This window comes from Mya arenaria, chromosome 1 (genome assembly GCF_026914265.1).
Source record: "Mya arenaria isolate MELC-2E11 chromosome 1, ASM2691426v1".
NCBI lineage: Eukaryota > Metazoa > Mollusca > Bivalvia > Myida > Myidae > Mya > Mya arenaria.
The window spans coordinates 44,534,884-44,553,888 of NC_069122.1; the positions used below are offsets into that span (position 1 = coordinate 44,534,884).

General features: G+C 33.9%; 1 protein-coding gene across 1 annotated transcript; it reads left to right on the forward strand.

Annotated features, from left to right (window-relative positions):
* The first annotated feature begins 231 nt into the window (after nucleotides 1–231).
* On the forward strand, nucleotides 232–18,548 carry LOC128227475 (uncharacterized). The gene is made up of 8 exons (XM_052938055.1): nucleotides 232–306; nucleotides 2,155–2,231; nucleotides 2,676–2,738; nucleotides 5,289–5,338; nucleotides 6,444–6,553; nucleotides 13,382–13,456; nucleotides 15,851–16,007; nucleotides 18,372–18,548. Exons 1-8 carry the CDS (start codon nucleotides 232–234, stop codon nucleotides 18,446–18,448), a joined length of 684 nt encoding a protein of 227 aa, XP_052794015.1. The 3' UTR covers nucleotides 18,449–18,548.
* Nucleotides 18,549–19,005: the final 457 nt, after the last annotated feature.

The following is a 19,005-nucleotide window of genomic DNA, read 5'->3' on the forward strand; positions in this document are numbered from 1 at the left end:
TATTCTTTCCTGATGCATATACCCCATTACCTTTAGTTTTAGATGCATTTTCAGATTTTTGAAAATGATGTGCAGGTTTGGGCCTAAAGCGCCTACGTGGAGTAGCGCCTTTGCGAAGCTTGTCCAGGCCGAACGCGCCTATGCGGTATAGGCCCAGGGCTATAGCATCACGTTAAGCAAGTCCAGGCTTATAGTGTCTTTTTGAAGCATGCCCTGGGCTGTAGCGCCTACATGGAGCAGGCCCAGGCCTATATGGCATACAAGGAGCAGGCACAGGCCTTGAGGGCCTACAAGGAGCAGGCTAAGGTCAATATCTCATTCCATAAGCGCTTACGTGGAACAGGCAAAGGCCCATAGTGTCAACGTTGAGCAGGCCCAGGCCTATATCAACTTCCTGGAGCAGGCCAAGTCCTAAAACGCCCACTTGGAGCAGACCCAGGCTTACGTTGAGCAAGCAAAAGTCTATAGCTCTTACTGGAGCAGGCCCAGGTCAATAGTGTCTCCGTGGATGAGGCAAAGTCCTAGAACGCATGCTTGGAGCAAGCCCAGGCCTAAAGCGCCTACGTGGATCAGACCAAGGCCTATAGGGCATAAGTGTAGAAGACCTAGACATATTGCCCCTATTTGAATCAAGCTAAGGCACTATATGTGCCTTCTTGGAGCAGGCCAAAGTCTATAGCTCCTTAGCGGAGCTGGCCCATGCCTACTTGGAGCAGGCTCAGGCCTATTGTTCCTACTAAAAGCAGGGCATGCCTATAGCGACTATATGGAGCAGACCCGGCCTATAGCGCAATTTAGAGCAACGCTACTGTAATTAAACTACTGCTTTACATATTAATGTATATGATATGTATCCTTGTTTTTTGTGACGCCATGTGTCTCTCGTTGAATGTCACATTGTCTTTCTTAACAGGTTGATCTTTAACTACGATATGTTTTCTTTTTCCTTCGAAGGAATGCTACATGGAAGAAGTGATTACCTCGTTCTCCACCATCGTCTATAGAGGCGGATGCCGTGCAATTAGCGTATGTGTGACTGTTTACTTTTACACCTCACTTCGGTTTACACAACAGTTTACTATTTCATCTCATAATACATGCAGTGTCTTTTTACATTGTTAAAACCTTTTTCTCGAACTTGATACACGATTACACTGTGCGCTACGTCTTGCCCGGTAATCGATTACGTTCTGCGCTTTGTCGAACCGGTTACTCGAATACATTCTGTGCTTTGTCCAGCCGGAAAATCCCATTCTGCACTTTTCTTATTGATCTTCAAACTCGGGAATTCTCTGCGCTTGTCGCACATATTGTATTCGATTAAGCTGTCCATTTCGCCGTATCAAGTACTAGATAAGAATCCACGCAATGTCGAAACCGATTCTCGATTATGCTCGTCATGTGCCCCTTACGGTACTCAATTACTTTTTAATTTACTAATTAATTTGCGCATCATCGAACTCGGTTCTACACTACGATCGCTGACATCGTCTAACCGGTATTCGGTGACCCTCTTCGATTGGTCGTGCAACTGCTCTTCTACTCGTATTTAAAATTGTACATGTAGAAATCTGCAAAAATGTTTTCAATTGTTAAAGTCGCTTGCGAAAAATTTCTCCGCGTATTTCGATACGCTCTTCGGATATCATGTAAAACACCTTTCTCTAATTGTTTAGTTGCCAATTCCGTACATTTTGTAAAATCCGTTTCAAACAGTTCGGCATCGTTGACACATATCATGTATCATGTTTCTTGGATACCAAGGACACACCTTAATCTTGAACAAAGAAAATAGACTAATATCTGGATGACGAACGTACAAAGAAGTTTACACATTCCCGTCTTTTTCAGCGTTATGATTGATATATAAATGAATGAAATTAAAGCCAGACAACAAAGATGAAATAAAATCTTTTGAAGATTTTGGTTTGGCTTTCAATTTAACATATCGCCCCTGTAATGAAATGTAGTTTACGATGTTCACGTTAAATTGGCAAATGTGCATCTTCTCGCATTATCCAAACAAAATGGTATTCGTTTTATAGTGATATTGCATTGTCACAAATGTGATACAACTGTTTACTATATACACAACATCAATAAGACAGTTACATTGCAATAATATGATATAATTACTTAGTAAACTACGATTAGAAAGCAGCCACTGACGCATTCTGCAGAACCAAGGAGTTCGGGGATAAACAAGTCATCAACATTGGCGACAAGCTGAGGTGGCTTATTATGGCATTTGTTTAGGACCAAAAAGTTTTTTCTTTTCAAAATAATTAATCAAATATATAAAGCATTCATTAGATCTTATTTACAGTTTTGACAGTAGATTACTATTTATGTGGTAAACCTATGCCCCTCACACTCATTTATCAAATTTTCTGAAAGATTATGTTTGCATCAAACAAAATACTTACATTTCAAATTATATTTGAAATTTTCATTAAAATTTAGTTGATATTAAGAAGCTCGGTGCCGACTTATCCTTGAGATCACCACACATAAATGCTTACATTGTGTTCACGGCAAAAGCAACATGCCCATGCATGAGCTTCTATACAACTCATGGGCTTGAATACTGACTCAAATTATATTTTGAGATTTTTTTATGAGTCGGTTAGGCAAACGAAAAAACATTGGTTTTATTTTAAATATATTTTCTTCAGCACTGTTCAGCTTCATCGACGGCCATTGGAAAAACGACAGAGTGACTTGATTTCATGCTCGGAGTATGTATTTTGTGGTTCTTTTCAAGAGATTAACTGTATGAACTTTGTATTATTGTCCTTTTTTGGAAAAGATGTTTTCTTAATCAAAATGAGGTATTGTCAAAAATTAATATCAACAACAGTTCATTACATTATTTTAAAAGATGCAAATTTAATTAGGAAAAGCTTGCTTAAATTACCTGAGTTAAATAAATACGTATACGTAACATCAAAACAGAGACAGTTGGCTTAATAAATTAGTTTCTTTATGAGAACTCTTTGAACATCTATAAAATGTGTTTTTGAAACTCCGCATTCTCCGTAATGGGAGCATGTACGAAGAACTGTTCAGAAAAAAACATTCAAATTGAACGAAATAAAATCTGAGTTTTGCTTCGACACACATTATTGGGCGAAAATCAATTACAACGGTAGTTTACTTTGAAAAACGTTTCTATGTAGTAGCTACTGAGCTATACGTTTCAACCAAACTTTGTATATTATTATCCTAAAATTTCAACGGGAGATCTATTTGAAAAAAACCAACAGTGCTTAGATATACCGTTACTGCATCCTCACATTGCTTTTAATTTCAAATAAACTCCTTACAGTAGTTTCTGAGCTATAACCGTCACAAACTATTTTTTAAAGAAAATCGAAGTACAACTGAGGATAACTTTTAAGCAAGTACACAAGAGTTTCAACAATTTGCGTTGAGAACACATTTTTGTTGCCATCTATGAATAAAAGGAATGAAATATAATTTTCGGTTAAAAGAAGTACTCTTTAGATGTGTATTCATTATATGTGTTCTCCACTCCTTTTATGGAAGTGCCGAAGGTGGATTGTACATGTACCTCGGGTATTTCCGTATTGATTTTCATTGGTTAACGGAGGTCAAACCCCGCCCTAAACATGTACAATTTGCTTGCCGGCATGCACGCGCTTTATATGAACAATGTATGACGAGCTTTTCTGGTTCTCATGTTCACGGTTCAGTGGTGCCCAAATTTTTTAATGCCTATCACTCCGGCAAAAAAGAAGTAGTCCCTTGCATACACGTACAAACCGTAAGAGGGCTTGTACAGCGTTTGTCTTCAAGCCCGTATTATTAAGTCCATTGAATATTTTCCTAAATGACTTTCACATTTTTAAAATGGAACAAGGGAAATTAAATTTACAAAAAAGAACCTTCGAGGATTAAATCTTGCTAGACACACCTTCACATTACCAGCTATCTATGTTCACCGTGTCAATCAATTCCTTCGTGTCATTTTCATGGACTGATTCGGACAAAACACTCGTTGAAGGCTCATAGAAATACTGAGAAAAACAGTGGCTTCCTTACTGAAACGGAGCACATGATGAATTATGACCAAACCATAATCTAATCCTCCCTTCTATCATTTAAAGTTGTAATGTATAATCCCTTATAACAGGATTTAGATCAGCTTACTATTTTTGTTTAGTCTCATTTGTGCAATATTTACATATTTAAGAGTTTTGGGACTTGAAAAGAAAATGACCATTACGATAAACAAGATAAATGAATTGTTATTTAATAAAATCAAAATGAAAACATAAATTTGGCTTTATGAAATAAGATTTTTCGGCGTGTTACCCTTAAGAACTTGGTCCGCGGTAGTGACCTTTTAAAGTGGTGAAGATGTCTTCCAGAAGTGCGAAACATTTCCAGAGCATTCTTAGTAAAAACATTTTAAAATAGTATCCCTTTGCAATATTTACTATTTTCAATATCAATGTGTCACGAAAATGAAATACAGTTTGAAAATATATATTCATGTTGCAAAAAGTTGTATTTTTAAAATGAAAGAGGGCACACAAAGAAACAATGAAAATAAGGTCAGGGATATAGAAAAAACGGCGAGAACGTCTTTGAAAGCGCAATTAGAAGGATTCTCCTTTAGTTTATTTGAAAGTGTGAGTTTCTGTTTTAATGCCTTACACTTTAGACACATACTATATTTTTCTTCAGTGATTGTATATTTCCTGGTATTGTTTCGATTAAACGTTATAATGGCATGTCCATACTGATCACTTTATGAAACAAAAACAAGAACATTGTTTTGTAACAGATAATTACAAATTAGGAATCAATGTTCAAATATTTTCCCATTTAATTCTGTGACAATATGGTTTGTTTTCATAGACTTTCAAAAAGCCATGACAAAGTTCTGTAACTATGTTAATATAATACTCTGTAGGTCAATCACTAAATTTCACTGAATTGTCAGGAAAAAAAGCTGAACACATCCGTATGTGATATCCTTTAAGTTTGGAAAGAAATCCGCGACTATGTTTCATATCATTTTGAATTCAAAAATTATTATTATATTTAGATTCTATACCTGTTTGTTTTGCTATTTATTGAGCATACAATTTTGCAAGTTCATTTTTATGTTTTGCAATGTGCTTTGTTATCTAGCATGCAAATGGGTTCATGAGTACAAATACAATTTGAAAAATTAAAAAATGACCAATCTGCGGCATGAGCCATTGTACCCTTATTTATGAGACCAATCAGTATATTTAAATATTATCTCATTACAGATGTTGTAAAAATGGACATGACTGCAATGCTAAGATATGCGGTATAAAAAGTAAGTAGAGTGAAATCAAACGTTCTGTGTTGATCGTATATAAGTGACATACGAGGAACATTCAATATGGAATGCAATTGTAGCCAGCTCATGTATGATAAAGGCTTAAATTGTATTGTTTCAATCAAATATGCTGCTCGAAAGGATCTTTTGCATCATGTTATTTGTTTTGTTGAATATTTAGGAAATTTTTTCATATTTACTAATGGAAAATTAACAACTTTTGTAGACTTAAAAGCGTAAAAAACAATAAAAGCATTGTAAACATATGTTTTTCAACAACAAGCACAGTTAAATATTTAGTGATCAAGTTTTCTGCTCTTTGTGTACAAAATTCGTAAATATAAAACATTGTCTAATTTGAAGATGCGTCTGCTGAAAATATATATAAAGAAGATATTTCAAAAAAACTCATCGAATGTGAATGCTTTAAATGAGCATTTTATTTTACGAAATTCAGCTGCTTTAGTAAGAGTGTATACACATCTGTCAGTTCTATTTCTTTCTAAAATTGGTTAATTAAAATATTATATTAATTTAGCTGTACGGAGTGTAACACAGTTTGTCGACAGATCAATTATGGGATGGATGCATTGGAGGGGTCAGTGAATCACGAGCTTATCGAGGCTTCAAACTAGTTTATATCCGCATTACCTCACAATTGTTCGAATGCTGTTTAACAATTACAAAATTAATAATAAAGGTCGTAATGCATGCGGGTTTAACTTAAATACAACGAATGATATAGTTATGTGTCCTGGTGTGAGACAATGCCATTTTGTAATCTCTCACTTAAAGCTTTATTTAACTGGTTGGAGTAAATGGCAAAAACAATATATTTCAAATCATGAAACACCTTTTGAAAATGTTCACCTTGCGAGCATTATAAAATACTTCAAGGTAATTTTAAGTTTAGCTACGAATTGAAGTCCACGTTCATTCAAATTCAATTTAATTATTGGTGGAACAAATGAAAGAAGTTTATAAACCACCTTGACAAAAATGGCACAGTAACACATCGTAGCGTTTTGAGTTTCATACTGCTTTGTTTAAACAAATCGTCAGATGTGTTTCTGTTGCGTAATTGTTATGGTATATGATAAAGATCCAATTGATAATTCTCAATGCTACTTCTGTGACTCGGAGCACTCAGCCCAAGGTGACGTCACTGATCCAAGCGACTGCACTACTCTAACAACATGCGATCTTGACCAGGTACCATTTGTTTCATTGGTTAAGGTAAATTTGTCATGACTGAATAGGTTTTGTAATTTTTGAAAGCAGTTCATAAATAGCGTATGTTTCATGTCACAAGCTTTTCTAAAAATGAATATTCATCATCAATTTTAAGATATTAAAAGTACAATGGCTTTGTTTAATACACTTATTCGGTATTCATGTAAAACCATTTTGGGTTTTGAATGCACGCGTAATTGCCATTAAACAAGTTTTTTCCGACTTTCATTATTTCCCTTTCACAAAATAATACCATCCGATCTACAGTGACAATCTCAGTGGTCGCAAATTAAAAAATAACAATGCGTTCAGGCACACGGTAAGGATCCAAAACGACAATGAACTATATACACAAACATATAAACGTATGATCACCACACACAGAAATATACAAACACCACTAACAGACCGATATAGCTTTACCGATAATGGATGAATTTACTCCAAATTATTATGTTTGACTGTTTTCTTACAAAACACATTCTGCTCCTTTACTATTAAGCCTAGCGCTTTATGGCAACTTAATTTTTTTGTCATTGAGTCACCTGCCAGGTTGATACCCGCATTGCCCGATTGATTATTTTATTACTTGAACGGTCCGTGGAACACTAGTTCACTGGAACCCGAGTCTACTGAGGGTTTAAACGAGTGTGTATGGCCATTACCTCACACTTGAATAAACTTATAAGATATGTGGACAAGCATAAAAAATATTAATATTCAATACAATACAATACAATACAATACAAACGTCGTTATTACACTCAGGTCATACGTACACGACAACATGAAGACAACTAAGGTTGGCCAACAGTGTCAATAAGAGCTGAATAATACTAAAACGATAAGGGATGACTTTGCCTCGAGTGGCGGAAATAAAATAGTTGTGTACTATTAAAGTCATTTATGTATGAAATATGTCTCTTACCATGGAAAAGAGGGAGATTAAATATATTTACAAAATAAAAAGGAATAAACAATGGATTGCCAGACTACAAACACTGTGCCTTGCACAAAAATAACGTATGAATAAGTGACAAACGGTATGCGGGAACTAAATATATTTGCTTTAATAAAAAAATGAAAACAAATTACACTAGTTAACTGACGTAACGTTATAAAAATATTTCACAAATAAAGTTTTTTTTGTCGTTGGTTTTACATTTGGGCAAGTTAACAGTTCCTTGTATTTAACAGTTTTTGGCATATTGAGATTATAGGTTAAAATGTATTTTCTTCTTACAATTAAACAGAATGAGCCAACTAATAAGTAGTGGTAATCATCAACAGGGTCTGACCTACAAGAATGACAGTATCTTTCTGCATAATCAACATAGTTATACCTATATATTTCTATTTGGGATATGTGGTTCGTCATACGGCATTTCCTTAAATAAAGTTTTTAGTTAGGAGAAAGATTTAACAAGTATTTCGAGAGTTTCCTTGAACAATGAGTAATTCATGCCCTTTGAATAGTTCTTTATTGCAGAAAGCCAACCTTGTTTGAAATGGTCGGTTAACACATTTGTGTAAATTAGGGTTTTTATTTGTAGATTGTTCTAGAGAAAGATTGGAAAAACCCGTACTATCTTAAATTAATAAAATGTGATCTTTCCGTTAAAAAGGTCTGGAATTATCATATTGCATAGACCTATAACTAGTACGTGATGATTTAGTGTGTTTACCTTGAAGAATGGATATCCAGAATAATACAACGCAACACTTTATGATAATTTTAATGGATATCGCTCAGTTTCACCATACATCAAATAAGCGTGCGTGCTCATTTTAGTTTTTGTTATTTTCCTGAGAAAATTAAGTGAACTTTCACAATAATTCTTGGGTTTTCATATAGCCCCATTCTTCAGCCGAGTATATTAGTATTGGCAGGAGTGTAAGGTCAAATAATATTTTTTGTAAGTTAATCATTAAATTTTGATTGTAAATACTTTATATAGAAAATGCATTGTATTGTTGCCTTGTTCAACTTGAAATGTTTGCCTGTAAAAAACACATCCAGCACTTGAAAAGAAACCTCCAAACCATTTATTTCTTACCATTTCTATGATATTTTCTCCTATTTTGAAATGATAGCGAGTCGGTCTATGAGTGCCGAAACAACTACCTTCGTCTTATCGATAGTGACCTTTAAATCAAATGTACTGCAATAATTATCAAAATCATTAATCATTTTTCGCAATTATGTTTCAAATTCGTTTAACAGCGCTCTATCGTTATCGGAAAGTAGGGCAATTATTTAATGATGGGTGAGTTTTGTTCGTTGCGTACATTTGTTTCAACACCTGTACTGTTCGTATTAAGAAGAAAATATGCCCAATCATTCAGAAAAATTGCCGGTGACAAATATTTGCCTTTCGACAAGCCTTTTTATTTTCAGAGAATGATGATAGGTTGTTGCATTTACCAGAAAAACAGGATTTATTATTGCTCTACGGATTGTATATCATAGGTATAAACTTGTCTGATAAGCATTACTGGAGTAGTTTTCTCCACAAAAAAATCTCAATATTGTCAAATGCAGGGGAAATATCGACACACAGTTTATGTTTTCTTTCTAGTCCGTAATATATCTATTAGTTTATAAAGAACAAAAATATAATCTGTCGTTGCGAATTTTGCTCTTTAACCAGCTTGGTTTTCTTCAGGTATAGTAATTTCTTCCAAATATTTATTTAATTTATTATTTAACACTTATGTTGAATAATTTTCCAAAATGAGTTAGAATTGTTTTTGTTTTTCATTCTTGCGGACTTCCTTTATTTTTAAAAATGGGCCTAATATTCTAGCTGTCCATACTTGGAGTATATGCCCGGTCTCCAAGATCATATCAAATTATTTGACATAAATTGGCATAAATGATGAGCACGTAGCTTCATTGTGGTCGTAAAAGATACAATCAAATTGTGACGTGCCTTGGCCGTTATTTAAATTATTAATACGTTTTTTTTTTAATTCGTAACAGGAAAACGGATGATAACGTAGGTCATCATTCATTGTGCGGGGGACAACTCAAAATCTTCTTGAGGGTTACTATCATTTAGATTTTTGAAATGGCCATACATATCAATTAAGGGGGGAGGTAGAGCCGTGCGAGTTTTTTGTATTTACTCTGTTAAGATATGACCAATACTGTTTGGGTGTGTTGGCATTTAATTTACCAAGTTGACGCTCTATTTTTCCTTTGTGCTTGCTTACAAATGTATCCATCGTACTGTCGTAAGCGCAACTAGCATTTCTTAAGGATAGTTTATTATGTAAAGACCGGCTTTTTTATTTGATTTAGCCAAATTACGTGTACGTCTGGTTATATGACATTCTGGACCAAACTAAGGTTTATTAATCGTATTGACGTCATAATGGGTTCTGTTCTTAAAAAAAAAAGTTTTGATGAATATATAACTGATTTCGTAAGCTTATACATCTAGTTCTTCTTTTCGTGTTTGAGTTACCACTAAAGATCTATATATTGACTGACCAGTGGTCAGTTGACAACAATAATAAGTTTTTAATGACCAATGAAGTTATCATTAGAAGGAAATTTGTTCAGGCCTTATTCATTATATTCAAAATTCTGAAAATACATGTCTTCAGGTCGGATATTTTGACTATACAAGATTAGCATTTCAAGACACAGATTGTCAGCAACATGTATTTTTAAATGCATAAACATTTGTACTTCTATTTTTTTCTTATTAAGCCTAATTATATTACCAACCAATGTTCTGGTCCTTTTAACAGTTTTGGGTATTCGTCTTGCACCGTAGGCCAAACAAAATGTTATGTATGGTTTCACAAATCTAACCGAACCTAAACCGCCGACCCAACCTTTTATTGATCCAATTACAATTATTTGACTAATTTCGTGTAAACCCGTTCATTATTCAGCATCAGCTATCATTGGTCAGCTGCTTAACTTTTTATGTGACAAGCTATTTTTACTGAGCCCAGGGGTCCCATGCTTAGAGCGCCTTTTAAATGGCTAACGTGGGAAATGTGCAAAAAACATCGACCGTGCAGCTATGATACTGAGCGGGTTAAATAGCATATGAACGAAAGACCAAGGACCTTAGGACATGTACTTTGGACCTTGTCACAAGATCGAATATCCTACTTCTCTAGCATGCAACTTTTAGACCGAGTTTCCGAAAGCTGATGTTGATTACCTCAGGAGTCAGTAGTAAGAGTACCAAAGGTCAACTGTCAATAACTTGGAAGATTCTCTGGACAGATATCTGATTATTGATTCTAGAGTTTGATTGATGGACAAATCCTCATGTACTTTCGTCATTTCAAATTCTCTAGTTCAATCTGTTTACTGCCATGTCAGATTTGTAAATTTTTGCCAAACTAATTACTTGGCTTGTTGATTTCCCATAAACTGAGAAAAAAATGGAACTGCTTTAACACAATCACACTTTCTACTGTCAGTGTGTCCAAAGTTTTCTTTTTATAGGTTTGCCCTAATGAAATAAATTGGAATCCAATCTCATTTAAGCTAAAAGAAGTCGAAGCGCCAAATGATATCCGAAAAAGTCACCATGTCCGAAATGAACGAAAGTAATTAAACACGACATTTACTGTTTTACCATATGGTCTTAATCATCCTGGTCTCAGATTCAGTTTCCGGATACCATGTGCTACCATGTGCAATCTGCATATGGTAAACACACCAACCGGACAGTTTGACAAATACGTTATTTCCTAAAAGTGCGCTTTTTAGTAATAATTCGTTATTGTTGATATTCTTAAGATATCGACTTCCGTATCCAAGGATGATGAAATTTTCCGTTTTATTTCAAGATTTTTTGTTTGAAAACAACGCTTATATGTCATTCACAATCAGGCATTTATTTTAAGGCATAATTTTAATCAGAGAATTGAAAACATATATTAAACATTTATTTTGTAAACTCACGTGAATTATCACGAAACGATATAATTAGCCTCGGCAAAATTCAATGTGCGGGCGCAGAAAAAGTACTTATTCAGCATTTCGGAAAAAAAGAGGTGAGGTAAATCTGACGAATAACTGATCAATTTGTTGTTGCCTTACTACCCTTTACTTTTCAGACACATCTCAGCAACCATACATATTACTTTATTTTTCCTTAGTTTTGTTCCTTTTCAAAAAACATTTTTTTTAAGCAATGCAAAAGTTATAAAAGTATATTTTCCCCTTAAAACTTGTCTGGTCGCCATGCTGTACATAATGATAGACCTTTTTGATTTCAGCTATATGGATGCGTGTGTGGTCTTTTGGTGGTGTTTGAATTGTTTAATGTGGTTATTATAAGTTTTTATCTCTAGTTCATTGTCGTTACTACCTTTTCCTTGTGCCATAAAGCAGGGTTTATGGTGGACTTTTCGACTCGGTGTATCCATGTAGTTTGCATTGTAAATTTTATCTTAAAAAGTATTAAGTAGTTGCAGTTAAAAGGTTTGTTACATGCAGACAGCATAAAATCAGTCTGTCCCTGCCACACTTTTTGCGAAGAAAGACATACATATAATTATATGACAGAGACATCGTGACAAAATGTTAGAAAGAGAATTCTACAAAGATAGAATAAAAAGCATCGTACAGGAGCAGACGTAACATTTCAATAATGTTATATAAGGGGCTTGCGTGAACACTTTCATTAATAAAGGTAGTTTTTTATCTTGGGTTCTACACAGATGATATGGACTTTCGGGGGATCATCTTGCTTGTTGCTAGTTATTATACCAAGACATTCAGAAGTGCTCATCACGAGTATCGTTAAATATTGCCAAATAATTTGTTTCGACAGATACTCATATTGTAAATACACGATTTTGTTTATAAAATACCTTCATGAGCGTTGCATTCAATGTCGCATGAATGTCCTCGAAATTAATTTCAGTCGTTGTATTTTCAGCACACATTGTTTTCTCGAAATAATTGAAAATGCTTATGTGTTAAATACGAAAGGAAATATGCATGGAACAGCGAAGTAAAGCTCCCCTTTTACCACATCACACAAATGCATATATTTTCGCAGAAAATATTTCAGGTATATTGTGTCGTATTATTTGCTTTTTTATCTTTTTAAATGGGGAAAAAAGAGGGAGATCTGTCTTAGTGTTTCATTTTATAACAGCTCTATATCTATTTTTGAAAGAAATTTGAAAGACACAGTGTGCATATACAAATAAAATAAAATATAAAATAAAAATGAGATTGAACGAAGTTATTCCATTCAAATAACCTAAAAGTAAAATAGTCGTTGAATTTTGATGTTATGCGTTACCTTATTAAATTTCAAAACACAGTTAAATAACAAGTAGAACAACTTTCTGTTCTAATATCTTGTATTCTTGATGGTGAAATATATAGACATTGTTTAAGATATTAAAAAAAAAACACAAAACAAATTGACCGCTTTGTTTGTTTTGAATATCAACGCTAAATAGAAAACGCCGCCCTAAGTACAATGGTTAAAACAAACAAGCATACTATCAGTAACTCTGTTCGCCTGACTTTAAAATATCGAAAATAATTGTATTTGCGCGTATCATTAAATTGCAATTACATGTACGCATTTAGAACTGCACTGCTATCATCTTGATTCAAGAGCGAAACTTGACATTCAAATGCGAATTTTTCCACAGGCAAAACGATAGTCTACCCAAAAACTAATGGTATCTTGTAGCGTTTGTTTTTGTTTGGATAGGAAGCGTGTACTGTGAGTGCACCCTAATTTTATTATAAACAGGCGTGCAAATCATTAACTTTGACTCACTATTTACTTGTTTGCTATTCACCAGGCCTGTATTGGGCAAACCAAACCAAAATATGTAGGACTTCCATCGTACTTCAGATACGGATGTTTCAACTTCCAGGTAATTATTTAGAAATATTCATCCATACAGCCCTGGTCACAACCGGAGGCAGCTTGTTTAACCCATATTAAATAATTAAATTGGTTTCGGGAATCTTTATATTTACATCAAGTTGTTTTCAATAATTAGGATGTATTATCATTGTTTTTGAAAGGAAAAATACACAATCGATAATCAGATACTAGAGAGTAATAAATTATACATTCGAAACTTGATTCCCGTTACACAGAAAGGTAATTATGTACAAAAATACAGTAGATATTATTTTTATTATTATTATTATTCCAAACATGAGATCACCAAACTTCTTTGGTGTATAAAAATTGCAAATTCAATATTTTATATGAATGTGGCTATAATGCAATTTGCATGTTCGAAAGACAAAAAAAAACGTATAAGTGTCCTGTTTATCAGGTTACGTGCTATCAAATGTGTGGTCATGCCACGAGATTGTGACGTCACTTTTGGATATCGCATAAAGTTAAACGCAGCCAGATTCGAAAAGCAAACTAAAAAAATATGTTTCTATAAATATTTTATCGAACCAAGCAAAGGATGAGTGTTCTTTGCATTCGGTTCTTGACACACCATTTTTATCATTGTTTGGTTTATCAAAAATAAGGGGGGGGGGGGTCTGCTCAGTTTAAAACAGGCCATTTATTAATAACGAAAGCAAAACCCTTTTGCTAATTTGCACTAGAAACTGATGATCTATGTGGGAAAAAACATATTTTTTTTTACAAACGGAGACAATATAGCTTATTTTATTATGTTCTTGCACGAACAGTAAAAACTTGCATATTATTATTGTATATTATAAATGTAAGTGAGCATATAGCGTTCGTCATTTATTCAAAAGGCAAAATATACAAGTACTCCGACTGTACACTTTACGGATTATTTCTTCGGCTTAAATAGTAATATCAATTTCATCTTTGCTCATATTTACTCCCTTTTAATATAATGTAATGGTAAACTATGCTTTAATAGACAACAGTTAGATATGTCCATTAATAGCTAGATACATTTTGCTTTTCGAGATTGAAAAAAAATACATACTTTTACATTAACTGAGCCTTTTGTATAAATAGTTTTGATATACAAACACTGTTTGATTTGATTGTAATCCGGAAAAGGTAGTTGTTTTGGATTATGAAAATGTCCTTATTATACAATATGAGCATGTTCCTTTAGTTTGGGACACCAATATGCAACATATATCTCAAGCATCGTGTGTTGTGTTCACTTTCAGCTTTAAACTGCTCTGTATGTCTGTCAAAATATTTATTTTTTGTTATTTTCTTTAAATTTATCAAGGTCTGCCCGCGCCTATTGGCTGCATTATGGCTTGACCGCGCCGTGACACCAACACGACATAAATTGTGTTCAAATGCCATAATTCACATGAGCCAGAAGGAACTATAAATCCCCGTCGAATCCAGATATATGAAGACTTGACGAAATACAGAGAGATAAAGAGATCCGGGTGCTAAACCTTAGCTCTTTGCGAAGAAACATTTTGGTTCTTTCACGTGTTCGAGCCTTGTAGCACGGGATATAACTTTTCTTGGCTTCACCAGTATTGAGTACACAATTTCCCGAGTACAACCATTTAAATCCGAGCGCTATTCACGGGAAATACTGATACAATATTTTTATTATATGTATATGTATTTCTGTTTGTCGCGGCCAAGTAATAAACCCTCTACTACTACGTTAGAGGTACAAAAAGAGAAAGCTAGCGGTAAAATATATACTTAAATCCTTTTCACCACGAATTCGCCTCTAAATGCAATTTAAAGAGGAATTTATATTTAAATTGCCATCATTTAGTCGTGAGTCGATGCGTAGCCTGTTTTTAGAATTTGTCCCATTCGTTGAAACCTGTGAAGTATATTCCTCAATCATTACATTTTTAGAAAGCAAGAGACGTTTGTATAACATTAAACAATCCAGAGATCAACTTTAAGTTAGTTATTTATTGTGTTAATTATACTTACAACAACCACTTCTCAAGATGATATAATAAAATTCGCACGTTGATTATTTTTCAATCACAAGGGAAGTGGATAAAGTTCGTTTATATATCGATTTTACAAGGAATATGCTAAGCTTACATATTAGTAATAATTGACTGGTTCTGCTCTACCTACTTGTTACCGCTCCAAATTCCTTATTCTACCAAAGCTATAGAAAGCACTCTTTACACTGCGTAACAATAGATTTTTTTCAAATGTGTTCCCTTTGACCAAACCAAATAATCAACTAGTTTTAACCAATTGCCAGCAATAACATGAATGTCAAAAATGCACATAGGTAGAACTATAATGTGCTTATAGCAAGGAGTCATTGGCAAACATTATTATATATCATTAATGCAAATGTATGTTACAGATATGCCGCGTTATGATGAAAACGGCATTTGACGATTTAAACCGATGCCATGGACATAACACCAGTTCAACAGATTGTGGTGATCCTAATATGGGACTCTGTAATGTTTGCTGTAGAGGTGGAGGATGCAACTATGGTGATTGTCATACAGTAAGACGTAAGTCGATTACTGTCGAAATTAGTATCTTGGATTTGCCATAAACTCTTTATTTTTTTTTACTATTAACAATATTATAACCGTGTATTTAGTAGCTTAAAACGCACAAATATTAAGATTAGTGAATGCTAAAAGAATTACTGCGATCTACCATGGTCTCATAAGGTAGCAATACAGGGTTTTCTGCACATTTCTTTTAAATTAAACTCGGTATCTTTCATACGCATCATTTCTCTCAACATTTGATCATCCTTTTTGGTATATTAAAACGATTGTATTAAAAGTCTTAAATCTTATTTGGGAGTAATAGTGTATCTTTAAAATTAACACATATACTTTGAGCATGATCACATAATGCTTTTCGTATGCTTTTATACACAGGACATAGTAGAAAAAAACATGTTATTCCGTTTCTACTGCATTTAACAAAGCGGACAAATTCTTTCATGCTCTGGCAATTGCTCATATCTACCAGTTTCCAGACGTAAAGGTACAACTCCAAGTCTGAATTTGGCCAAAGCAGACCTGTGTGAGATTGGTAGTAAAAGTGAACAATAAATTTCAATTTCATAGCTTGTTTTAAAATGCCTGTAAGATCGCAACTTTCCCTTTAAAACTGTTTTCACTATTTCAGTCAGTTTTCTTTAAATTTATATAAGCCAGAGCTTAAGTTACATCATCCTGCATGTTTTACGATGGAATGACATGTGATTGCTGGTAAACATATTAAAATTTAAACATAATGATTTGTTTTATACATTAAGCATCAGGTTTAACGATTTCTGGATTTTCTGTCTAGTGTCTATTTGGATTCAAACTCAAACACCAATGATTGCAAACAGATTTCCACTGGTCAACTATAACTGGTATCCAACTAGTGTCATCATTAACAGCTGCATTCGATATGTATTTACCAGTGCCAAGGAAAACCTCATTGCTCTATTTTGGATTGTGTTAATACAAATATATAATTATACAACCCAAACCGACGCTCCATAGGTAATGTCAGGAACAAAACACAGGTATAACTCAATCTCCTGTACTCACTGAAATGTAATCCGCCAAAACTTTTATATTTTGCATTGAGTAGTCCAAGTGCAAGATTAGCATTTGGTGATACCAGTTTTGCTATTATATTGTAATTTAAATGTTCAGCTAACCAAAGTCCTAAATACATTTATTGGCTTGTAACATATAACGGAGAATTGCCAAATGTAAATTTAAAGCTAGTTTTTGGTACTGATTGATTTCTAAAATACACAATATTACTTTTTTAATATTCACAACCATTATAATTGCAATCTACCAATTGCAAAATGAATTCATAATATATTGTAAGTCTTCCTCAGTTGCAGCTCTTAATAAGCGAAGCTAAATCATTTCCATAGATACTAAATAATAAAGTTGATAGGGAACATCCTTATCGTACGCCAAAGTTATCAATGAACAAGTCTGTTGCATACCTATTAACACAAACACATGATAAACATTTGCGTACAAAGATTTTACTGCCATAAACATTTTGCTAGATAAACCTATATTGTCAAGCTTATTTCATCCGACATTCATATCTAAAAAGTCGAACGCCTTCTGAAAATCCATGAAAGCACAGAAAGTAGACAATTTAAGTTTTCTACTAGTCTCATCTGTGTTTTACAGACTAGAGACATGGTCTATAGTACTTCGAACTTTTCTGAAACCATCTTGTTTTTCAACGGTAATATTTCAACAATCTGCCAATTTCACAATTATGTTGTTCAGAATGCTAGTATTAACTTTATACATAGTACACGCAAGTGTTAAACCCCTATATGACAGCGGCTGGCGTGGGATTATTCCCTGATTTTGGAATTGGGTTATTTATTTTAGACCAAGCAGACGGAACTTTACCAGTCTGAAAACAGATGTTAAGAGGCTATCTTTGTAACATCATTAATGCCGACTCGTGTTTTTTAAAACTTCTAACGTGACAAAATCAACTCCAGTCGCTTTACTTAACTTGGCTTTTTAACTGCTTTAACGATTTCAAGTATACTTTTTTATCAAATTCATTTACAGAAATACGTTAGCTATTATCTAGATTATCAGTATATATATATATATATATATATATATATATATCTAGTAAATGAACAATCAACATTTAGTAAATTGCAGTGTGTAAATAATATAGCAAGCTACATGTATTCATTTAAGACAATTGTTCCAACTTCAAATAATGAATCGACAGTTTTTTTCGTATATCGAAGGATGTAAGCGAAAAAGTATTATCTAATGCATTGCCTTATGGCACGTAGAAAAATAATGCTTTCATCCCCGATATGTGAATGAACAATCCGATAAACAGTCCTACATTCTTTGCAGTGCGGTTGTATGAGGAGTACAGACGTGGTTTGTTTAGTTTGGACACCCTGGAGTCCTCGTCTGGTGTAACAGGGTAACACGTGCTGAGCGGACTATAAGATATCGAAGTCGCCGTTGAGACGACTGTGAAATGCCTTGTTTATATTGCTATACTTTGAAATAAGGGTATTTTCTCAGCGTTGGATTTTGTTTTTAATGTATTATAATATTTAAACAAACTCTTATGAGCCTTATTATGTCACACATGAAGGCCTAGTTTGAGGAAAGTCTGGCTTGTTAACAACCAGCTGATCAAAGCCTAATTCGACCCCCTGGTTCCACACCCAGATAGCCAAAATCCCCTGTAAATGTTTTTATTTTATGCCTATCAAATTCCCTTTTCATATCGAACAGTGAAAATACAGCACGCCGTATTGAAAAATCCGTATATACTGTCACTGTTTTTTTATTCCGTATCTTGCATGTACCGTGTGTAATCTTGGAACTTCTTTCGTGTTGCTAATATAGCGTGAAAAAAACCTGGTAAAACGTGTCAACTTTTAAAAACTTTAAATTATATAATTTTACTCACGCTCCAGAACCATGTAAATATTCAGGAACATGGTTCTCGTTTTCTTCAAAGAACCATGAGGAT